At 35.2% G+C, this 19,581-nt stretch overlaps 1 protein-coding gene across 3 annotated transcripts in view; it reads right to left on the bottom strand.

The window, feature by feature from the left end:
- The window catches only part of LRRC28 (leucine rich repeat containing 28), a 174,347-nt gene that overhangs the window by 127,313 nt on the left and 27,453 nt on the right, over positions 1-19,581 (bottom strand). For all 3 annotated transcript variants that reach the window (XM_061181811.1, XM_061181810.1, XM_061181813.1), the window contains 2 exons: positions 14,016-14,053; positions 13,217-13,354 (listed from right to left, as the gene is read on the bottom strand). In XM_061181811.1, the coding sequence (XP_061037794.1) occupies positions 13,217-13,354; positions 14,016-14,053 (176 nt within the window). The remainder of the gene's footprint in view (positions 1-13,216; positions 13,355-14,015; positions 14,054-19,581) is intronic.

The raw sequence follows: 19,581 nt of genomic DNA, 5'->3' as shown, positions 1-19,581 counted from the left end.
GTGATGAATACCAAACTTTTTAAATTAAAAAGAAAAAAGTCATCAAAACAGACCTGCCAGACTTTGATTCTCTGTCAGAATAAGTCAGGAGCAGGGAAGTCAGCAGATCCAGCTAAGAAGTAGAAGAGACATACAACCAACTAATGGCATTTGTTATAAGCATATAAGGACATTCATTTTTTGAACCCTTTGTCACTTCCATAGCCACAGTTTTTATTTCAAGTTCTCTCACCACCTTATAAATACCCAGTGAAAACTACAACAAATTGCTCAAAAACATCAATGTATCTGCTTAATATGTTGATTTTTTATAAAGAAATTGAAAAAAACCCAAAGAACTGTGATGCCAATTGTGTGGGGTGGGGGCAGGGTGAATTTGGTAACAAACTAAATTTTGTTTAATTACTTCTCATTACATCAATCCTTGGCAGATCATAATGCTTTTTCTGCACTAAAACAATCATTAACCTTAAAATTACTTGCAGAACAGACAATCTGATTTAAATTAAAACCTTTAACAAGATAAAACAGATGAAGTAACCAATAAGCATGTTCAAATAACACATGAAGAAACAAAACAAAATATTTTACACGTTGAAGACATTATTTTTTAAGAAATACATATTTCAGCACATCACCTATATTCTGCCAGTTAATTTTTCTCCACAATTGTATTAACATGAAACTGTAATTTTCTGATTATATCACAAAACAACAGTATACTGAAATCAAGGTAGAAAAATCAATTAAAACCATACAACAACCATGAAAATATAACCTTTGTTTATGTATCTATTTAATACTTGCCTTTCCCAAAGATTGCTTAATAAATGCAATATATCAAATCACTCTATTAACATAAGAAAAACATGCTGAATACTTGAAAGCTATGAATGAACTGCATAAAAATGAACTACAAACCCAAGTTTTGCCATATCAAAAGGTATGATAGAAATTACTCCATGCCACCTCCAAAATACTGCAAGTTGATTTGAATAAAAAAATAAAATCTCTGAATTCCCATTAATAGGTTGTGCCTAAGAAAATACATAAGTTCTGAAGAAAGTTTATTCCAAAAGATTAAGAATACTTCTACAGGGCCTCTCCCTGGCAGTCCAGTGGTTAAGACTTCACCTTCCAATACAGGGGGTGTGGGTTCGATCCCTGGTCGGGGAGCTAAAATCCCACATGCCTCGCGGCCAAAAAACCAAAACAGAAGCAATATTGTAACAGACTCAATAAAGACTTTAATAATGGTCCACATCAAAAAAAAAAAAAATCAAAAAAAGAACACTTCTACAATTATCAGGGTTTTTTTTTTTCTTTTAATATTCCTAATTCCTGGTCTTCAAAATAAACAAATGATTATTACCCAACACGGGCTTCTATTCCGGCAACCACACACTTTTAGCAAATTATTTCAATGAAGGATTGAAATAATCCTCGAAGGATTTTAATTGGGGAAGTAGTTTACCAAATCTGTATTTTAGAAGGATAATCCTGGAAGCAGTGTGGATGATAGACTATGAGACAGATACATTTCAAAGACAAAATAATGGAAAATATCCAACTCCAAGTCATCTGCTCTTGCACACCACGTAAACATCATCTCAGTCCCTCACATCATGCCTGACTTCTCTTTAAACTCTCTTCACTGACCTCAGTACTGTCTTCAAGGTTCCCATACAGCACCAAGCTTGTAATAGACCATGGAGTAGAAAATTGTGTACAGAAAGGGAAGAGAAGCAGCACTGCGTGTGAAGTGAATTTGGCAGTATTCCCCTTAAAAGATTTCAAATTAGATCACTGCTGTGATGATATTAGCTGCTTTGAAATCTTTTCACAAAGGAATGGGCCACAGAAAGGAATTCAACATGCCTTAGCCAATAGTATGATGGGAGAGGCTTTCCAAGTCTGAGGGACTTTTCTCCTTTTGCTTTTTTTTAAAAGTATCATCAGAATGAACTTTTGTGTTTCTGACATTTGGGAAGTTTTCCACCACTTCCCTTCACACCTTTCCTAAAAAGGAGCATTTTCTGTATTTATTTGCACTGAGAAGGATGCATAGTCCAGAAAACAATTTTTTTTCTTTTAGAAGAATTTTAATGGTCATTTTGATTCTAAGACTTTTGCCCAATTTTCAAAACTTGTAAGAGTTTTAAAATACAATTTTAAGTTTTAACTCTATTTGTAAACAGATTTTATAATACGTAATAGTATTGACAGAATTTTTTTCTGATAAATCTGTTTTATCTAATCTAGTACACCAAAATAATTTTATGTAAAAGTCTGAATTAAAAATCTATATAATACTATAAAGTTACTAATATATGTTTAACTATATAGTATAAAGTTAACTTTACGAATAAAGTACTATATGTGTTACAAAGAGACTAATAAAGTAGATGGAAGTCTGTAAGAGACACAGAAAGAACAGGTTATGAATATAAGTTTAGGACTCTGGTAGACATTTATTCATTTATTCAGTGGTCACCTAGCAAACTGAGGGTAGGTAGATTGCTAGATTTTTATCCCTATATCCATTAGTTGCCAAAATGGATATCTGAACCACTTGGCACACTACCAAGATAATGACCAACTACTAACACACTCGATACTTCTTTCTCTTCTCCACCTAGTCTTTTTTTTTTTTTTTAATAAATTTATTTATTTTTGGCTGCATTAGGTCTTCGTTGCTGCGCGCGGGCTTTCTCTAGCTGCGGCGAGCGAGGGCTACTCTTTGTTGTGGTGCACAGGCTTCTCATTGCAGTGGCTTCTCTTGTTGCAGAGCACAGGCTCTAGGCTTGCAGGCTTCAGTAGTTGTGGCACGCGGGCTCATTAGTTGTGGCTCGCAGGCTCTAGAGCGTAGGTTCAGCAGTTGTGGCACACGGGCTTAGCCGCTCCGCGGCATGTGGGATCTTCCCAGACCAGGGCTCGATCCCGTGTCCCCTGCACTGGCAGGTGGATTCCTAACCACTGCGCCACCAGGGAAGCCCTCCACCTAGTCTCTTCTTTGGAAGTTCATAGTTTAAACTATTTGACAATAAAATATTATAAGCTCCTTTGAAACCTGGCTCTGGATTTTGTACCCCTTCCCTGTCCCCAGTTCCTCTAGTACATAGCATGGTATTTTGAACCAACAAATACTTTTCTGTTGATTAGGTGAAACAGTAAGTGCCCCAGGTCATGTAGATAACCCTGTAAAATAGAGAAAATCTATTTACATATATTGATGACTATACATATATAGCCTGGTAACACCAGATGGGACTCTGCCAGAGATTATTTATTTACATTTTTTTAGTGAGAAAAGTGCTAGCTAGTTATTTTGCCAGTACTGATGTGGAATCAGTGAAAAGCTGTCTCACTAGGAGGGTAAATCACCCTGAATTACTATGGTATCCACCCAAGGAGGGTAATACGGGGGTGAACAACCTTGATTATTTGGCGGCAGTGGCACAGTAAGATCCTTTGTGCTTTGAGGATTCAAAAAGAAAGCTGCTCTCTTCTCCCTTTCAGTTGATCACTAAAAAAGAAAGAGAACACAGGCACAGTGAAACCAGGGCTGACCCAGTGTTCCTGGGGCCACCCATCATTCCTAGAAACTGAAACCCACGGAATGCAAACGTGGAGCACCTCTGACCAGGCCTGTACCTACAGGAGCGGGGTCAGCACCTCTGAAGAGTCACAGCAGCCTGCACTACTATCTGTCAGACTATGCCAAAGAATTTTCAGCAGGTGGGCAGCAAGCAACAGGGGAAGCTCTAGAGTGATTGGGCTTCCTAGGAAGCCTGTCCTCTGTAGGAAGAAGGCTGACCCCAAACTCCACATTAGACCAGTGAGCATAAAGATTTCAGAATAATTTGGTGGCAACAGGCCAGAGCTAAGAAGAGATACTAAATTTCATTTTAATAAAGCAACAGAGGCTCAACTGGAGGAAAAATAAATTTTAAGAAAAAATGATAAACTTGACCATACTTGAAGCCTGAGTTTTAGAACAATTCATGCTAGTTATATGTAGTATGTATTTCTGTTTTTGCATGCTTTTATCCATTTAAGTACAACATAGACTGCTTTTCTTTTTTTATAAATTTATTTATTTATTTATTTTTGGCTGCATTAGGTCTTCGCTGCTGCACGCGGGCTTTCTTTAGTTGCGTTGAGCGGGGGCTACTCTTCGTTGCAGTGCATGGGCTTCTCATTGTGGTGGCTTCTCTTGTTGTGGAGCACGGGCTCTAGGCACGCAGGCTTCAATAGTTATGGCATGTGGACTCAGTAGTTGTGGCACGTGGGCTCTACAGCGCAGGCTCAGTTGTTGTGGCGTACGGGCTTAGTTGCTCCGCGGCATGTGGGATCTTCCCAGACCTGGCTCGAACCCATGTCCCCTGCATTGGCAGGCAGATTCTTAACCACTGCACCACCAGGGAAGCCCCTAGACTGCTTTAACGTTTTCAATTTGGGCTAAAAAATCCTTCCCTTTTTGGTATGCAGAACAATTTTTCAAAGATAAAACCATTTAAAAAAAAAAACAGGCTGATTTATATAGCAGATGTAAGCAACATCTTTTCTGACTCCTAGTTACATTTTGTTGTTTGTCTGCTACCATAATCTTCTCTCATGGGAATTCACAGAGTTTATAGTGAATCACAGCATCAGGATTCTCTTTACTATCAAGGGGCAGCTGGATTTTCTGATTCTTCTAATATTCATTGGCCTTTGTGGCCAATGGTGAATCACAAAGTATTTGGCAAGTTGCTCTGCACTGATGGAAATCTTTCTCCAGTACTCCTTTATTTGTAAGTACACTGTACTTCCCTTCATAATAGATAATGTAATTTTACTTAAGTTAGAAAAAGCCTTTGGAAGAAAATGAGTTTAAATTTATTCTGTAACAAATAATGTTATAGTTTTGATACTGGAAGTAGCAGAAGGCAACATATAAATGTTTAAATGGCATACAAGTTATATATATAGAAGAATGCAGGTAAGCAATCAGATGAGAAATCAAAGAACATCTAATAGGACTTCCACTTCCAGATATGACAGGGACACTGATACCAGACTTGCCTCCCACCAAAATATAGCAATAAAACTAGTCAAAAATATATGAGGCAACTGCTTTCAAGCAACAAACAGGAAACAAAGGACTCTGATCATTGAAATAAGGTAAACACCCCTTGTGTCCCAAGCTGGACAAGGCTTTCTTGCCCACAACACAGGGAAGTGGAACCCAAGTAGAACCTTGCAGTCTCACAGTGCTAAAGAGACAGAGATCACAGTTTGGGAGGCTGAAGCAGCTGGAAAATGCAAGACAAGGTACCAAAGAGGAAAAAGCTGTGAGAGGGTGAAGAGGGGCTTAATAAACAACATATGCGAGATCACAAAAGAAGTTACTGGAGTAGAAGACAGATACACAGGTATCATCCAACCTCTAGATAAGGAGGAAAAAAAAAGATTAAAAAAAGAACAAAGCCTCAGTGACCTGTGAAACATTATCAAATGATCTAATGTGTGTAACTGGAGTTCTTGAAAGAAAAAAAAAAAATGTGGGGCAGAAAAATATATAAAGAAATAATAACAGGTAACAGGAAACTTCCCAATTTGGGAATCAAGAAAAGCCCTTGCAGGATAAATATAAAAAATCCTACATCATGGTACATCATAGACAAACTGCTAACACCAAAGATAAAGAGAAAAATTTTAATATAGCCATAGAAGAAGACATATATGGGGTAACAATGATACAAATTACAACTGACTTCTCATCAGTAACAATGGGATCAGAAGACAATGGAAAGCTGTCTTTAAAAGTGCTAAAAAAAATTGTCAACCCAGACTCCTATATCCTGAGAAAATATGCTTCAAAGTCAAAGGTGAAATAGACATTTTTGCATTAAGAGAAACTGACACAGTTCAGTAGAACTATGACAGTAGAACTGCACTACAAGGAATAGTAAAGAAAGTATCAATACTTTAGGCTGAAGAGAAATGATACCAAATAAAAAAGAGATCTACAAGAAAGAATGAAGAGCACAGGAAATGATAAATATATGGGTAAATACAAAGAATATCTTTTTTAAAAATTATTGTGATTTCCTTTAAAGATAACTGACCATTGCAAAATAAACATTATATTGTAGGGTTCATAACATATATAGATATAAAATACATGATACAATAACACAAAGGAAGGAGGGTAAATGGAAGTATACTACTGGAAGGTTCTTTTTTTTAATATTTATTTATTTATTCATTTATTTTTGGCTGCTTCAGGTCTTAGTTGCGGCACATGGGCTCCTCATTGCAGCACAAAGACTTCTAGTTGTGGCATGCTGGCTCCAGAGCACGTGGGCTCTGTAGTTGTGGCACACGGGCTCCAGAGCGCGTGGGCTCTCTAGTTGTGGCATGCAGGCTCCGTAGCCCTACGGCATGTGGGATCTTAGTTCCCCGACCAGGGATCAAACCCGCATCCCCGGCACTGGAAAGTGGATTCTTAACCATTGGACGACTAGGGAAGTCCCTGGAAGGTTCTTAAAATTTATATTAAGTGGTACAGTATCCTAAGTAAGCTGTAATAAGTTAAGGGTGCATATTGTAAACTGTAAAGAAAAACCAGTAGAGGAAATAAAATGGAACACTAAAACATACTCAAGTAATCCAAAAGAAGACAGAAAGTAGGTAGAGAAAGAAAGGTAGAGAGGAACAAAAACCAAATTGTGGTAGCCTGTGAGGGAGGAGAACTTAATGCCAATAAGAAAATAAAAAGTCAAAAGAGTTGTCACTTACACCCTAACCATGAAAAGAAGTTGGATAAGCTACATAATTATAGTTTCTAAAATTTTTCAGAGACTGAGGACACCCAGAAACCAAAATCAACTCCAAAAAGTGATAAGCTCATTTTAAAACAGAAGAGATTTCCAGTTGCTATCACCCTTGACTGTAATGGGAAGACAAGGAATCTGCCACAGACAAGCGCTAAAAAGAAACCAGTCTAACTTTGAAGGGCTATGTGTGGACTGGCATACCAGCATAGAATCCAGAGCAGCCCCAGACACAGAGAGAGGCTGTATGAACTACCTGGCCCCCCTTCACACTAACTCTTTTCCACTAGTTTTCACCAAAAATGGGGGCAAGAGAAGAGAGCTGAGATCATCTCCCCAAAGTCCTCTAGGCTTTGAGCTAAGGAAGACTTGAGGAATGGAAGATAACAGGAAAGCCAAGAGAAACTTTACAGAGGCAAGACCCACCTTCAGAGTACAGGGCAGCCATACACAGGTCAACGATGGGGCAGCAGGGCTAAAAGAGCTCTCAAGGCACAGAAAGCAAGGGGCAGAACTAGAGAGCAAAGAGAATTCTTCAGCAACCTAAATCTGGCCACTGGTCTGTAAAGCAGGGAGATACCGCCTACAATTCAAAAAGAAGATTTGGAATAGTCCACGAATACATTAGAAGGTGCTCAATACCAGTAGTCAAGAGGGAAAGACAAATTCAATTAAATACAAATTAAAACAATGTAATTTAACTTCACATCCATTACTACAGCTAAAATAAACAAACAAAGCCAAAAACAGACAACACCAAATACTAGCAAACATGCAGAGTAACTAGAACTCTCATATATTTCTGTGAGAAGTGTAAAATGGTATAACTATTTTAAAAACTGCTGGGCAATTTCTTATAAAGTTAAGCATACACCTATATTATGAATCACATTTCTACTAATAGGTATTTACCCAAGAGAAATAAAAACATATATCCATAAAAAGTCTTATACAAGAATGTTTATATTAGTTTTATTGATAATAGCCCAAAGCTAGAAAAAACTGACATGTCCATTAAGAGGAAAGTAAATTATAAATTGTATGTTTATACAATGGAATTCTACTCTGCAATAAAACAGGATGAACTACGGACACATGCAATAGCATGGATGCATCTTGAAACCATTATTTTGAGTGAAAGAAGTCAAACAGAGAACATACTATATGTTCCCATTTATATTATTTTCAACAACAGACAAAATTAATCTATGGTAAGAGAAATCAGAATAGGGTTTGCCTATAGCAAACAGATTGACTGGAAGTGGCATAAGAGAACATTCTGGGTTAATGGAAATGTTCTGTATCTCAAATAAGATGTTGGTTACATGGGTATACACATTTATCAAAACTCACAATTGTACACTTGAGCATTTCACTGTATGTAAATTTTACCCCAATTTAAAAAAAAAACAACTTTAAGAGAGGACAAAAATATGAAGAACAAAAGTTAAAAGAAAAATAATACAAGAGAGGAGAAAGCCATGATAATTGTTAAAGTTAGGTATTGGGTATATGGGGGCTTACTATTCTATTCTGTCTACTTTTGATTGTGCTTAAAATTTACCACAATAAAAAGTTTTTTTTAAAAGGCAACTGAATAATAGTGTATTGTGTATTTGAAGTTTGCTAAGAGAGTAGATCTCAAGTGTTCTCACCACACACTCACACAAAAGGTAACTTTGGGAGGTGACAAATATGTTAATTAGTTCGATTGTAGTAATCATTTCACAATATATACATATGTCAAAACATCACACTGTATACTTTAAATATGTATAATTTTTACTTGTGAAAAATAAACAAAAATTAAAAATAAATTTTAAAATATCACAGTAAAAAAAGCCAAAATATTCATTTAACCTTTTCCATATGGTATTTAAAATATAAACCCACAACACTCATTGCCAAATAATATACAAAGTTATTGAAAAAAAGGGAGGCGGGACTGGATCTGCTCAGAAAAATAGTGCTTCAGGTTCCAAAGTTCTTACACCATAGACTATGATTTCAATAACATTAGCCAGAAGATTTTTTTGGGGGGGAGGTAATTTGGAACCAAGTTAAACCCAAACTATTAAATTAGTCTTATCTTTCAGGTTGGTGTCTATGGACCAAGTCTGGAAGATTTTGAAAGCAGATGTACCAAGCACCTCTCTTCATCCATGGTGCATGATGTCTGTGAGAACTTGTCAGAGCTCCACACATATCACCTAGGTGGACCACTTCAGTGTTTTCTGGCCATTGCTCCACTACCAGTATCCATATCGCTGTGGCTGAGGACTTTTCTGAAACTGCAGAAGGCTGCTGCTCTGTCCATGTGTGTACATGTGCAGCATGCCAGAAGTAACAGAGAATTAACACCCACCCTCCCACCCAATCAGCTCTCAACCATAATTTTTGGAAGTTGATGTTGAAGTACTGTAGCTCTTTCAGCACTTTAGTGGGATGATTCTGAGGGATATGTTTCACACAGAATTAAGCTCTAGTTGCCCACTGTGGTGGCTGGTGTAGGAGTTCAGAGTATGCCACTCCAAAATATGCCATCCTGGTGTACTGATTATTTTAAGTTAAAGGCACTGAAAAACAGCAGATGCAAGAAGGGCACTCTAAGCTTCCTTCTTCTTCCTGAAAGCAGGAGATAAAATTCCCATGCAAAAGGTGTAACCCCCATACCAGGAGGAAGGAAGACATTCTTATGACCAGAGGCAGGGAGGTGAGGCCAAACGACAAACAAACCTTGTTAAACCAAACCTTATCTTCCTAGTCACTTTTCTACAAATAACTGCCTTTGCTCAAACTCCTTTGTCTTGTCACATTTTCACAATTTACTACTCATTGTCCAACCTAGTATATATGTGTTTGGTTCTAACTACACTTCTTTGGGTCTTCATTTTTCTTATGAAGGCTCCTGTGTACATGTAAAAATTACTAAATAAAATCTGTATACTTTTCTCCTGTTAATCTGTCTTATGTCAGTTTCTCAGGCCCAGCTACGGGGCCAAAGAGGGCAGTACACTTTCCCTATACTGACTTACCAACATACTCTTTATAGCCTGTCTTCACATTTCTATACCCATCATCACCCCACGCCAATGATCTCTGTACCTCCTCCAAAATTACTTGAGTTCAGGTAAATAAATAAATAAATAAATAAATAAATAAATAAATAAAATAGAAAGGGTACAAAGCATACTACAAAAAGGAAAAAACAGATGACAGAATGAACCACTTCACAGACATACTACTGATCATGCTGTTGCTAACCCTGGACTTCCTACTATTAATAACAGCTTTTGCAATTTCAAAGCATAACAGTTAAGTAAATAGGAGAGTTCAATATACAATTAATCCTATACCCCAGACAGGCTGTTTTACGTCTTTGGGGCAGTTATGCTACATGGAGCTCTTTTGTTGACAATTCACAGAAGCCAACTAGAGTTAGCTTAAGCGCAAAGTCTATGGGCCTTAAGAACAGAATCAGTGATTGGGAAATTAAAGAAAACTTAGGAAGTCTCTGCTTCCATCTTCTTTCTAGTTATCTACTTCATCTTTCTCTCCTTGTTTCCCAGTCCACATGGCTACTACCAGACCTCACAAGATTACACAGTATTGTATAGAAGCCCAGAGAGAAAGAGAGCCTGATTTTCTTTCTCAGCCTCCCCTGTTCTCTCTTGTTCTCTTTCCTTCTCCCACACCATCTCTTTCAAAATGCCCAGGGAGAGAAATGGTCCTGCTTGGGTCAGGTACCTACACCAGGACCAATCAACTGTGGAGAGAAAGCAATGTCACAAGGTAGAAAAATGGCAGTACTCTGCAATCCAATAGAATGGGGGAAAGGGACATTCCCAAAGAATGGGTATTGGCAAACAACCCAAGAGAATCAACTATATGAGTCATGGATCTGTTTGAGAAACTGATAAAAACATTGGACCTTCTTCACAGCAATATGTACACACTCACAAACACCAAACTGTCCATACAATTTGAGGGCATTCATGAAGCCCCTGTAATCCATTCTTAGATCCTAATTTTAAAACTCTCTATTATCCATTTATATTTTAAATGCTTAAAATTTTTTAAATACTGCTCTTAAATTTTCAAATTTTAAATACTGAATGTGAAATTACATTCAACGGTTTTTCAACCACAAAAAAAATACACATAATAAAATATTAAGTCTTTCACAGGAATATAACACGGAAGAAGTCTATGCTAATAACATGGACTAGGTAGAAGAGGCTAACAATCAGATATCAACTGGAGTCTACCGTCATCAAATGGACACTATATGGAAGTCCCTCACATTTTTTACTGCAGTTAAAATAACTTTTCCATAGTATGTCCCCAAAGACGGTCAAACACTTGGGGGATGTATACCTAGCCCCTCTCCCATTCAAATCATAACACTTGAAATTACCTCATAAAGAGATACATAAAGTGATTCAAAAAATTAGTAAGATCTAGTGCATTGCTACTTATGATGGCCTAGAAAAAAAAGTCTATACATAGTTTAATCAAAAGTTTCTACTCAAAATACACAGCTATTACTGTATGCAATTTTTTCAAAACAAGCAAAACCAAACATAAACAACAGAAATAAGCTAGGGAAATAAAATCAGAAGTAAATGCCTCAAATCCATTATGAAACAGGTGAGATATAAATTTAAAATCATATTAAAGTAGTCAGGAAACCTATACCCTCCACTGGTTACTAGGAAGCAGTCAATGACATTAGTAGTATATCCTTAACCTCTGAGAGTATATAATGGAAGGAAATGGCCACATTTTACCACAAAATGTTCTTACATTACAGGAAAAGACAGAAAAATAGAAAACAAAGAACAATGTTTTAACAGAGAGTTGTGTTACTCAGACGTTCTTTAAATGTATAGAAAAAGGGGCTTATGAATACAGTACTATACCTATGCATTTTGATTCTACAACATATCTTGTATAAACTTCACATATGAAAATACTATGAAAATCTAAAATATTCAGTATTATATCCATGTGTTTTGACTCTATAATGTATCTTGTGTAAGTTTCATATATGAAAATACCCTGAAAATCTAAAGTATTATCTTTGCTGATATATTTTCTAGACAATCTCTGAAAGAGAATCTAATTTCCTGAGTATGTGAATACATAAACTTGATGAAAGCTAGAATGATGAAACACCACTGAGTCTGATTACATACAATAAAATTTAAAGATCATATTCCCACACCATACTGAAAATTTTTGTATTAAGTAGAGTTGGAAAAAGGAAGACTCTCATTATATGAGGTTAAAAAATATTTTTTTAAGCAGAGTCAACTGCTATACTAATTATCATTTTTGTATACAATATTGAACCTATATATGAAAGTCAGCACATAAAGTCTAAAAATTAATCAGCTACTGTGTTTCATTTAGAAATTTCTGTACTTGAAAAACTTTGGAGAAAGTATTTTTTAAATTATAAATTCATTCATGGATTTAACATGAATAGTTTTTAACAGTTTCACATGTCCCTGAAGTTCTATGACAGGTAGTAATTTGTAATTTTGGTTGAGTCACACATTTCACTCGGATACACTAAAAGACTAGTTGGTATTCCTGAGTTACTAGGTAGAAATAATCCCAGCCAATGTGAATGACATCTGTATTTTTTTTGCTCATTTTTGAATGCAGAGTAACTTTTATGTAATACCTGAAGCACAAGTTTTTTTTTAAATCATACTTCACTTTTTAAAAAAATATGCGACATGACACAGGACAGAGGAATCTGCAAATGTGTGGGTTCACAAAGGAAGGTCTCTGAATACCCCTTGTAAGAAAGTCAAAGGGTTTAATGGTAGCTCAGGAGAATGCAGGATTTTGGTACTATCAATAGGTACATCATAATCTAATAGGATGATCAGAAGGCAGAACTGACAATTAATTCTAGGACTCAAACTTAAATTCTGCTACTAAATTCTAGTATGATTTCACATTAAATGCAAGTTAATGTACATCATTTACCTCACTAGAGAATGAGAGAAAACACTGTATGTATCTGCTTTTTGGACACGAAAATGCAAAGTTCATATAAATTCTCCTATGTGAAATTTAGAACTGAAGTAGCTTTTGGTACAAATATTTCACCAGGACAGTGATTTGAAGAAGCATTGATTCCAATGCACAACTGTAGTAATTGTAGCTGAAAAACATAAATGCCACCTTCTCAGGTTTGCATCAAGGAAAAGAATCTGAGTCATATTTCATCCACATTCCTTAGTGTCATCTTCAAACAAGTAGACAATCAAATACTTACAAATATATCCAAAGCCCACTGCCTAGACACAAAGTAAGAAATATTAATAAAAATAGACTTGTAATATACAAGAAGCTCGTGTGCTACAGACTATGATTACCTGGAGGTAGGAATTGCAGTTGGTTATTAGCTAATCGAAGATGACGTAAAGCTCTCAGACGACCAATTTCTGGGCAAACAATTTCTAAGGCATTGTCACTAAGATCCAAACACTGTAGTTTTACAAGGGACCCAATGGCTTCGAAGAGAAAAGAAGGGTAAAAGCAAGATTAATTTGACCCAAGTGTTTTAAGACCAAACTTTAATGCAAGTACTCCAAGTTTAAATATTTTAATACTTAATATCCCTGTCTCCACGGCTGACATAATAGTAAAAACATATATCAAACTAAAATTTTTTAAAATTTTTATTGGAGTATAGTATCAAACTAAATTTTATGAAGTGATAACACTTCTACCTCGATATAAAGTACGTTTAAAAAGAGCACGAATAAAAATGTTAAAACAATGTAAAAATTACTTGAATAAATAATTCATGAAATGATATATAAAGTCTTTTTTATCTAACCAAAATGCTTAACTGGATTATTAAACTTAAAAGTTATCATTTTATTATTTACCCAATGACAGTTTACCTGATAATAAATTTTTACCTAACCATTATAACCATTTTAGACTTCTTAAATTTAATTTAATCGTAACAGTTAACTGGATTACTAATTAGAGGGAAAAAAGCTTTGAAACTAATAAAGATGCTCTATAATTAAAATTCCCTAATTTTCCAACCAAAATTGGTTTAAAGAGACAATCTGTTCTATTATAAACTATAATAGCACTATACTATCTGTTCTACTATGTAAACTATAGCACCTCCTAACTAAAAACTGGAAGTGCACTTACCTTCCGGAACCACAACTATGTTATTTGAGTGAAGATACCTAGAGGAAAAGAAGGGAAAAAACAGCTGTTATCATTCAGTACTTCTGTTAGATAATCACTCTGTAAAATGCTCACTTAGAGATTTATCAAATATAAAGGGACCAGATTTTCTTTCATACCCTACTCTAAATGTGTAACACATCATCACAGATAATTAATAATACTTTGAGAATAATATTGTATGCTAGAATTGCAAATATTGAAACTATTTGCTAATTTAGTTGCTATTTTAAAATTAAAACGTACACAGTATTTTTTTCAACCTCATAAAACAAATTACTAGTTTCTCTAGTTCATTTTAAATTATTCAGGTTTTCAAAAAACATCTATTGTGTAAAGAAAAGTCAACATCTATTGTATAAAGGAAAATGCAACTTTTAGTTTTTAAAGGATAACTTCACAAAATAATCAAAGATATTTCAAGCCAGTATGGAGAACCAAAAATGAAGCAATTAAATACTCATCATTTACGATATCTGTAGAAATATTCAACTGTCAAGGTACAGAATATATTACACAGCAAGAGGATTTTGTAAATAAGAAATCAAATTCTTTTCTTAGAAAAAAAAAAAGTCTACCCGGCTGACAAGTCCAGGCAAGTCTAAGTAAATAACATTCCCCACTGAAATATCTTTAGCACTCTCTGGTGGAGACTTCATGCAATGGTCGGCAGCCAACTATTCAGAGCAAAATAACAGTGACCAATGAAAATCACATAATAATAATTTTAAAAATAAATTTAGATCATTGATTTTGAGACCAGAGAACTAGATTTTGATAAACTATTTTCAAACCTGTTGTCTTATTTATTATACCTCATAATCACTCTTCATATAGTATATTTTAAATAGAATTTAAAATTTTTCTTCTATATATTTTAGCCTAATATCAAATGTTAAAATGTCAATGACACAGAATAAGAAAGATACAAAATTAATAAATTTAAGAAGATTTTTATATGCTGGATTAAATCAATTTTGTGTAGGTATTAACTTGCTGGGCCTAACACAATTTAAACAATTACACCATTCTATGATTCATTTTATTCCTTGCTTTGTGTATACAGAATGATTCCATATTTTACTTTTTTTAAAATGTTTCCGTATTTTAAAATCAATATTCTTTAAACATTACTTTTAGGAAGAAATATCTAACTACTTTAACAGATTACTCTAAAAATTCTTTATGCTGAAAGACTGTATATAAGTAAGTGTACACACACATTTGCATGTATTACACAAAAGGCAGAGTGCCTAGACACCAAAATAAAGACATAACTGATTTTTCAGTAATCCACAAAATTTTTGCCTCAACTCCAATTCTACCTACAAAAAAGGACCTTAAAATGTCCAAGTCAAAATATGAACTAAAGTACTATTATCATTAAAATCAAAAAGTATATTTTAACATATTAAAATTATCTACATTATAATGAAAAGCAGTAAATGTTAGTTCAGAATGTTCTCAATCCTGACTACACATTAGAATCACCAGTGGTCTTCAAAATATAGATGTCCAAGGGCATCTCAACTCAAGTTGTTCTGATGTGCAGCCAATGAAGAATCATCACTGGTAGAGTAGATCAGAGTAGGTTCTGGAGCCAGACTGCCTGTACCTTAATAGCTATGTGACCAGGGGAAGATTACTGACCTTTTCACTTTCTTAATCTACAGAAGTGGAGGATAATAGCACCAACAACATAGGGATGCTGTGAGGATTAAATGAATTAATAAATGTAAAGCCCTTAGAACGGAGTTCCATGAATGCCACTGTTATAATTATTATTGTTATAAGTCATTTGTAATCAAAGGCTTAGCAATTTTAAGTCACTTCTCTCTACTTAATTTTTGTAATTTCAAAGTAGTTAAAATGTTGGTGTTTTGACGTAACTGGTTTTCATCATGTTATTCTTCTACTCAAATAATGCAGGAACTCTCATTCACTGCTGGTGGGAATGCATGACTGTACAGCCACTTTAGAAAATGGTTTGGTAGTTTTTTAATAAAATTAAATATAGATATTTACTTAATAGTAATATGGCAATGTCAGTTTCTTAGTCTTGACAAATGTTCAATGAAATTGTAAGATGTAAGGAGATGTAAATTGTAAGGAGAAACCTGGGCATACTGGAACTCTGTACTTACTATCTTTACAACTTTTCTGTAAATAAAAATTGCTCCAAAATTTAAAAAAAAAATTTTTATTAAAGGAACAGGACTTATACTTCCAGCCATGACGAAATAATAAGGACCAGATTTACCTAATTGCTATAAGCAGCAAGAAAACCAGATGGAATATATGAAACAATTATTTTCAAATACTGACAAGAAGCAACTAGTACTATGTTCCCTGACAGAGAAGAAACAAGCGAGGTGAGCCACACAATGTCCACAGATTTATGCCTGGAGGCAAATTGTGCACTGTGGTACAAAAATGGGATCCCAAACAAAGAATGGAAGTCTCACTGAGTTATGAAGAAACATATCAGAGTTCAGGGAACCTGAGGCAGCTGGAAGTTGTGGGTACAGTTCTGGAGGAGAGGGCACTACTGAAAAAAAAACTTCAAGGGATCCTTTGACTCTTAGCTGAATTCTAAAATGCACTCCAGTCAAAAAGTAACTGAAAACCTATCAGCTGAACAGTCCACAGAGCTCATACAGGGCTAGAAAGCATTCAAGCTCTGAGCAGTAAGTGTACCAAATCCTTGTTGATCACTTGGTGCATTTAAACGAGATTCTAGACAGGTCCTGTGTGGGTAATAGGGCTAAACTATCCCTTTAGTAGAAGTACTCTAGACCTGTCCTAACAAGCATAAAGACAGGCCATGAAAGGATCAAACTAAATTGCAAATAACTGCAGGCCAGAACAAAGCACCACAAAAAGGAAGACAACAAAGTGTAGACACAATAAAGTATTCATAAGGCCCAGCATCTAATCAAAAAGTGCTAAGAATTAGGAAAATGTGACCAATAACCAGGATAAAAAACAGTTAATACAAACGGAACCAGTATGACACAAATGATGGAATTAGCAAATAAGAACTTTAAAACAAAACAACTATAATAACTATAGTCGGGTACTCAAAGAAAATTTAAACATTGTGAGAGAAATGTTAACATATAAAGAAGACCCAAATAGAGCTTCTAGAGATCAAATATACAACAAACGAAGTGAAAATGTCACTAGGTTGGATTAACAGCTTATTAGATACTGAAGAAGAAAATATGACCAACCCTGAAGACAGAGAAATATAATTTGTCCTAACTGAAGTACATCAAAAAAAAAAAAAAAAGACTGAAAAGAATAGAACTGAACAGTGTGTCAGTGATTATGGGACCATATTAAACTAACAAACATGTAAGAGTCCCAGAAGCCGGGACCAGAGATAGGGGTATAGAAATAAATATCTAAAGAAATATGTTTAAAAAATCCAAATTTGATGCAAACTATAAAGACACAAACCCAAGAAGCTCAATGAATGTCAAGGATAAAGAAAAAGAAAACCACAACAAGGTACATCAAAATCAAATCCCTGAAAACCAATAGAAGAGTCAGAAATTCTTCAAAGTAGCCCAAGGAAAAAAGACACATTACATACTGAGGAAGAAATATAGGAATGTCAGCAGATGTCTCTTCAGAAAGTATGCAAGCCAGAAGACAATGAACACCGTGAAAATGTTGAAAGGAAAGAAAAAAAGTAACTGGCAACCAAGAACTCTAATTCCAGAAGGCAAAATATACACATTTCAGAACTATGAAGATGAATGTAAAGCAAAAAACTATACAACTTTTAGAGAAAAAAAGCAGGAGAAAATCTTCAGGGCCTAGGACTAGACAAAGTTCTTAAATTTCTTAAAAACATGATACATAAAAGCAAAAATTGATAAAGTAGACCTCATCAAAATGTAAAACTTCTGCTCTACAAAAGAACATGAAAATAGAAGTTATACAGTGGGAGAAAATATCTGTAAACAACCTATACAACCAAGGACTGTTTTCTAGAATATGTAAAGAACTCTTAAAACTCTTACAACTAAAGAAAAATATCCAAAAAGAAAATGAGCAATAGACATGAACAGACATTTCACTGAAGATAAAGATCACAAGTACTTGAAAAGATGTTAAATTAACGTTATTAGCCATTAGAGAAATACAAATTAAAACCATAATTAGATAAAACCACACATCTATCCGAATGACAAAAATTAAAAATAATGACAACAAAATAATGCCGGTGAGATGTGGAGAAACTGGAATAATCACACATTGCCAAGGGAGAATGTAAAATGGTACAGCCAACCTGGGAAATTATATGGCAGTTTTTAATGAAACTACAAATTCAGATCAAAAGTGGCAGAGTAAGGGCCTCCAAAAATTCTTTTTTTGTAAAATCAACAATAATATTGGCAAAAATTATCAGAAGCTACATGTACAGAATTCTGGAAATTAACCAAAGACTTGCAGTAATACAGGGAGGGTTTATGTAAGAAAAATGGCAAAAATCTCAGAAAGAAGACTAAGCTGTGAACTTTGGGGTATTTTTACTTGCCCCAGTCCTATACCCTACTCTCCACCTCTACAGAAGCCTGGAAAATCACTTTGCTTTTCACTTCAGTTGCAGTAGCCTGGCTAGTACCTAAAGGGGCAGAACCAAGTTGGAGTTAATTTCCAGAGAACTGTCATTTGACTGTCTCATGGATCTCTGAAAGACCCCATTTGCAAGGCTGTTTTTAACTTGATCTGACTAGAAGCTTGCCCAGTACAAAAACCCTTTCCCCAATTGAGATAAATTACAGGCAATTGTTTAACTTCGCTGGTGCCTGAGGCACTAGATAACAGCTGGAGCAAACAATAGACAACCAAAAACCTTAAATGAAAAAGTTGGGGAAGGAGACTTCTGGAGGAACTTTAAAAACTCTGGCATATTTCTAGAAATCTAGAAGGTCACATGCATGCCCAGAGCTGCACATATGCTCAGGAAAGACCTGAGAAGACCCTAAGCTCTCACCTCTGCTGGACTTGAAGCTCTACATAAGAAGTGAAGTCTAAGGCAAAGTTGTCAATTGCCTAGCTGAGAGGGGAAAGCATGCCACAATACATACACAGAGACCCTCAGCAAGGACTGGGAGACTTAGCGGATTCAGGTAGGTAAGGAAATCTCTGCTTAATCATTAGCTGACCACTAAGGTAACTGAGCACAAGAAAAACACAAAGATGTCTCATCTCATCACTTCTATTCAACATTCTATGTTCTAGCCAGGGCAACTAAGCAAGAAAAAGAAATAAAAGGCATACAGATCAGAAAAGAAGAAATACAGCTCTTTATTGGTAGATGACTTGATCTTATATATAGAAAATCCCAAGGAATTCAACAACAAAAAAGAGCTAATAAATGAGTTTGGCAAGGTTGGAGGATATAATATCAATATACAAAAATCAATTGTATTTTTATATACTAGGCACTGAACAATTCTAAAGTGAAATTAAGAATATAGTTCTATGTACAATAGCATCAGAAAGAATAAAT

Source organism: Eubalaena glacialis, chromosome 2, assembly GCF_028564815.1.
Source record: "Eubalaena glacialis isolate mEubGla1 chromosome 2, mEubGla1.1.hap2.+ XY, whole genome shotgun sequence".
Lineage (NCBI taxonomy): Eukaryota > Metazoa > Chordata > Mammalia > Artiodactyla > Balaenidae > Eubalaena > Eubalaena glacialis.
Note: the sequence above shows the minus strand (reverse complement) of the source record. Positions and strands in the feature narration are given on the sequence as shown.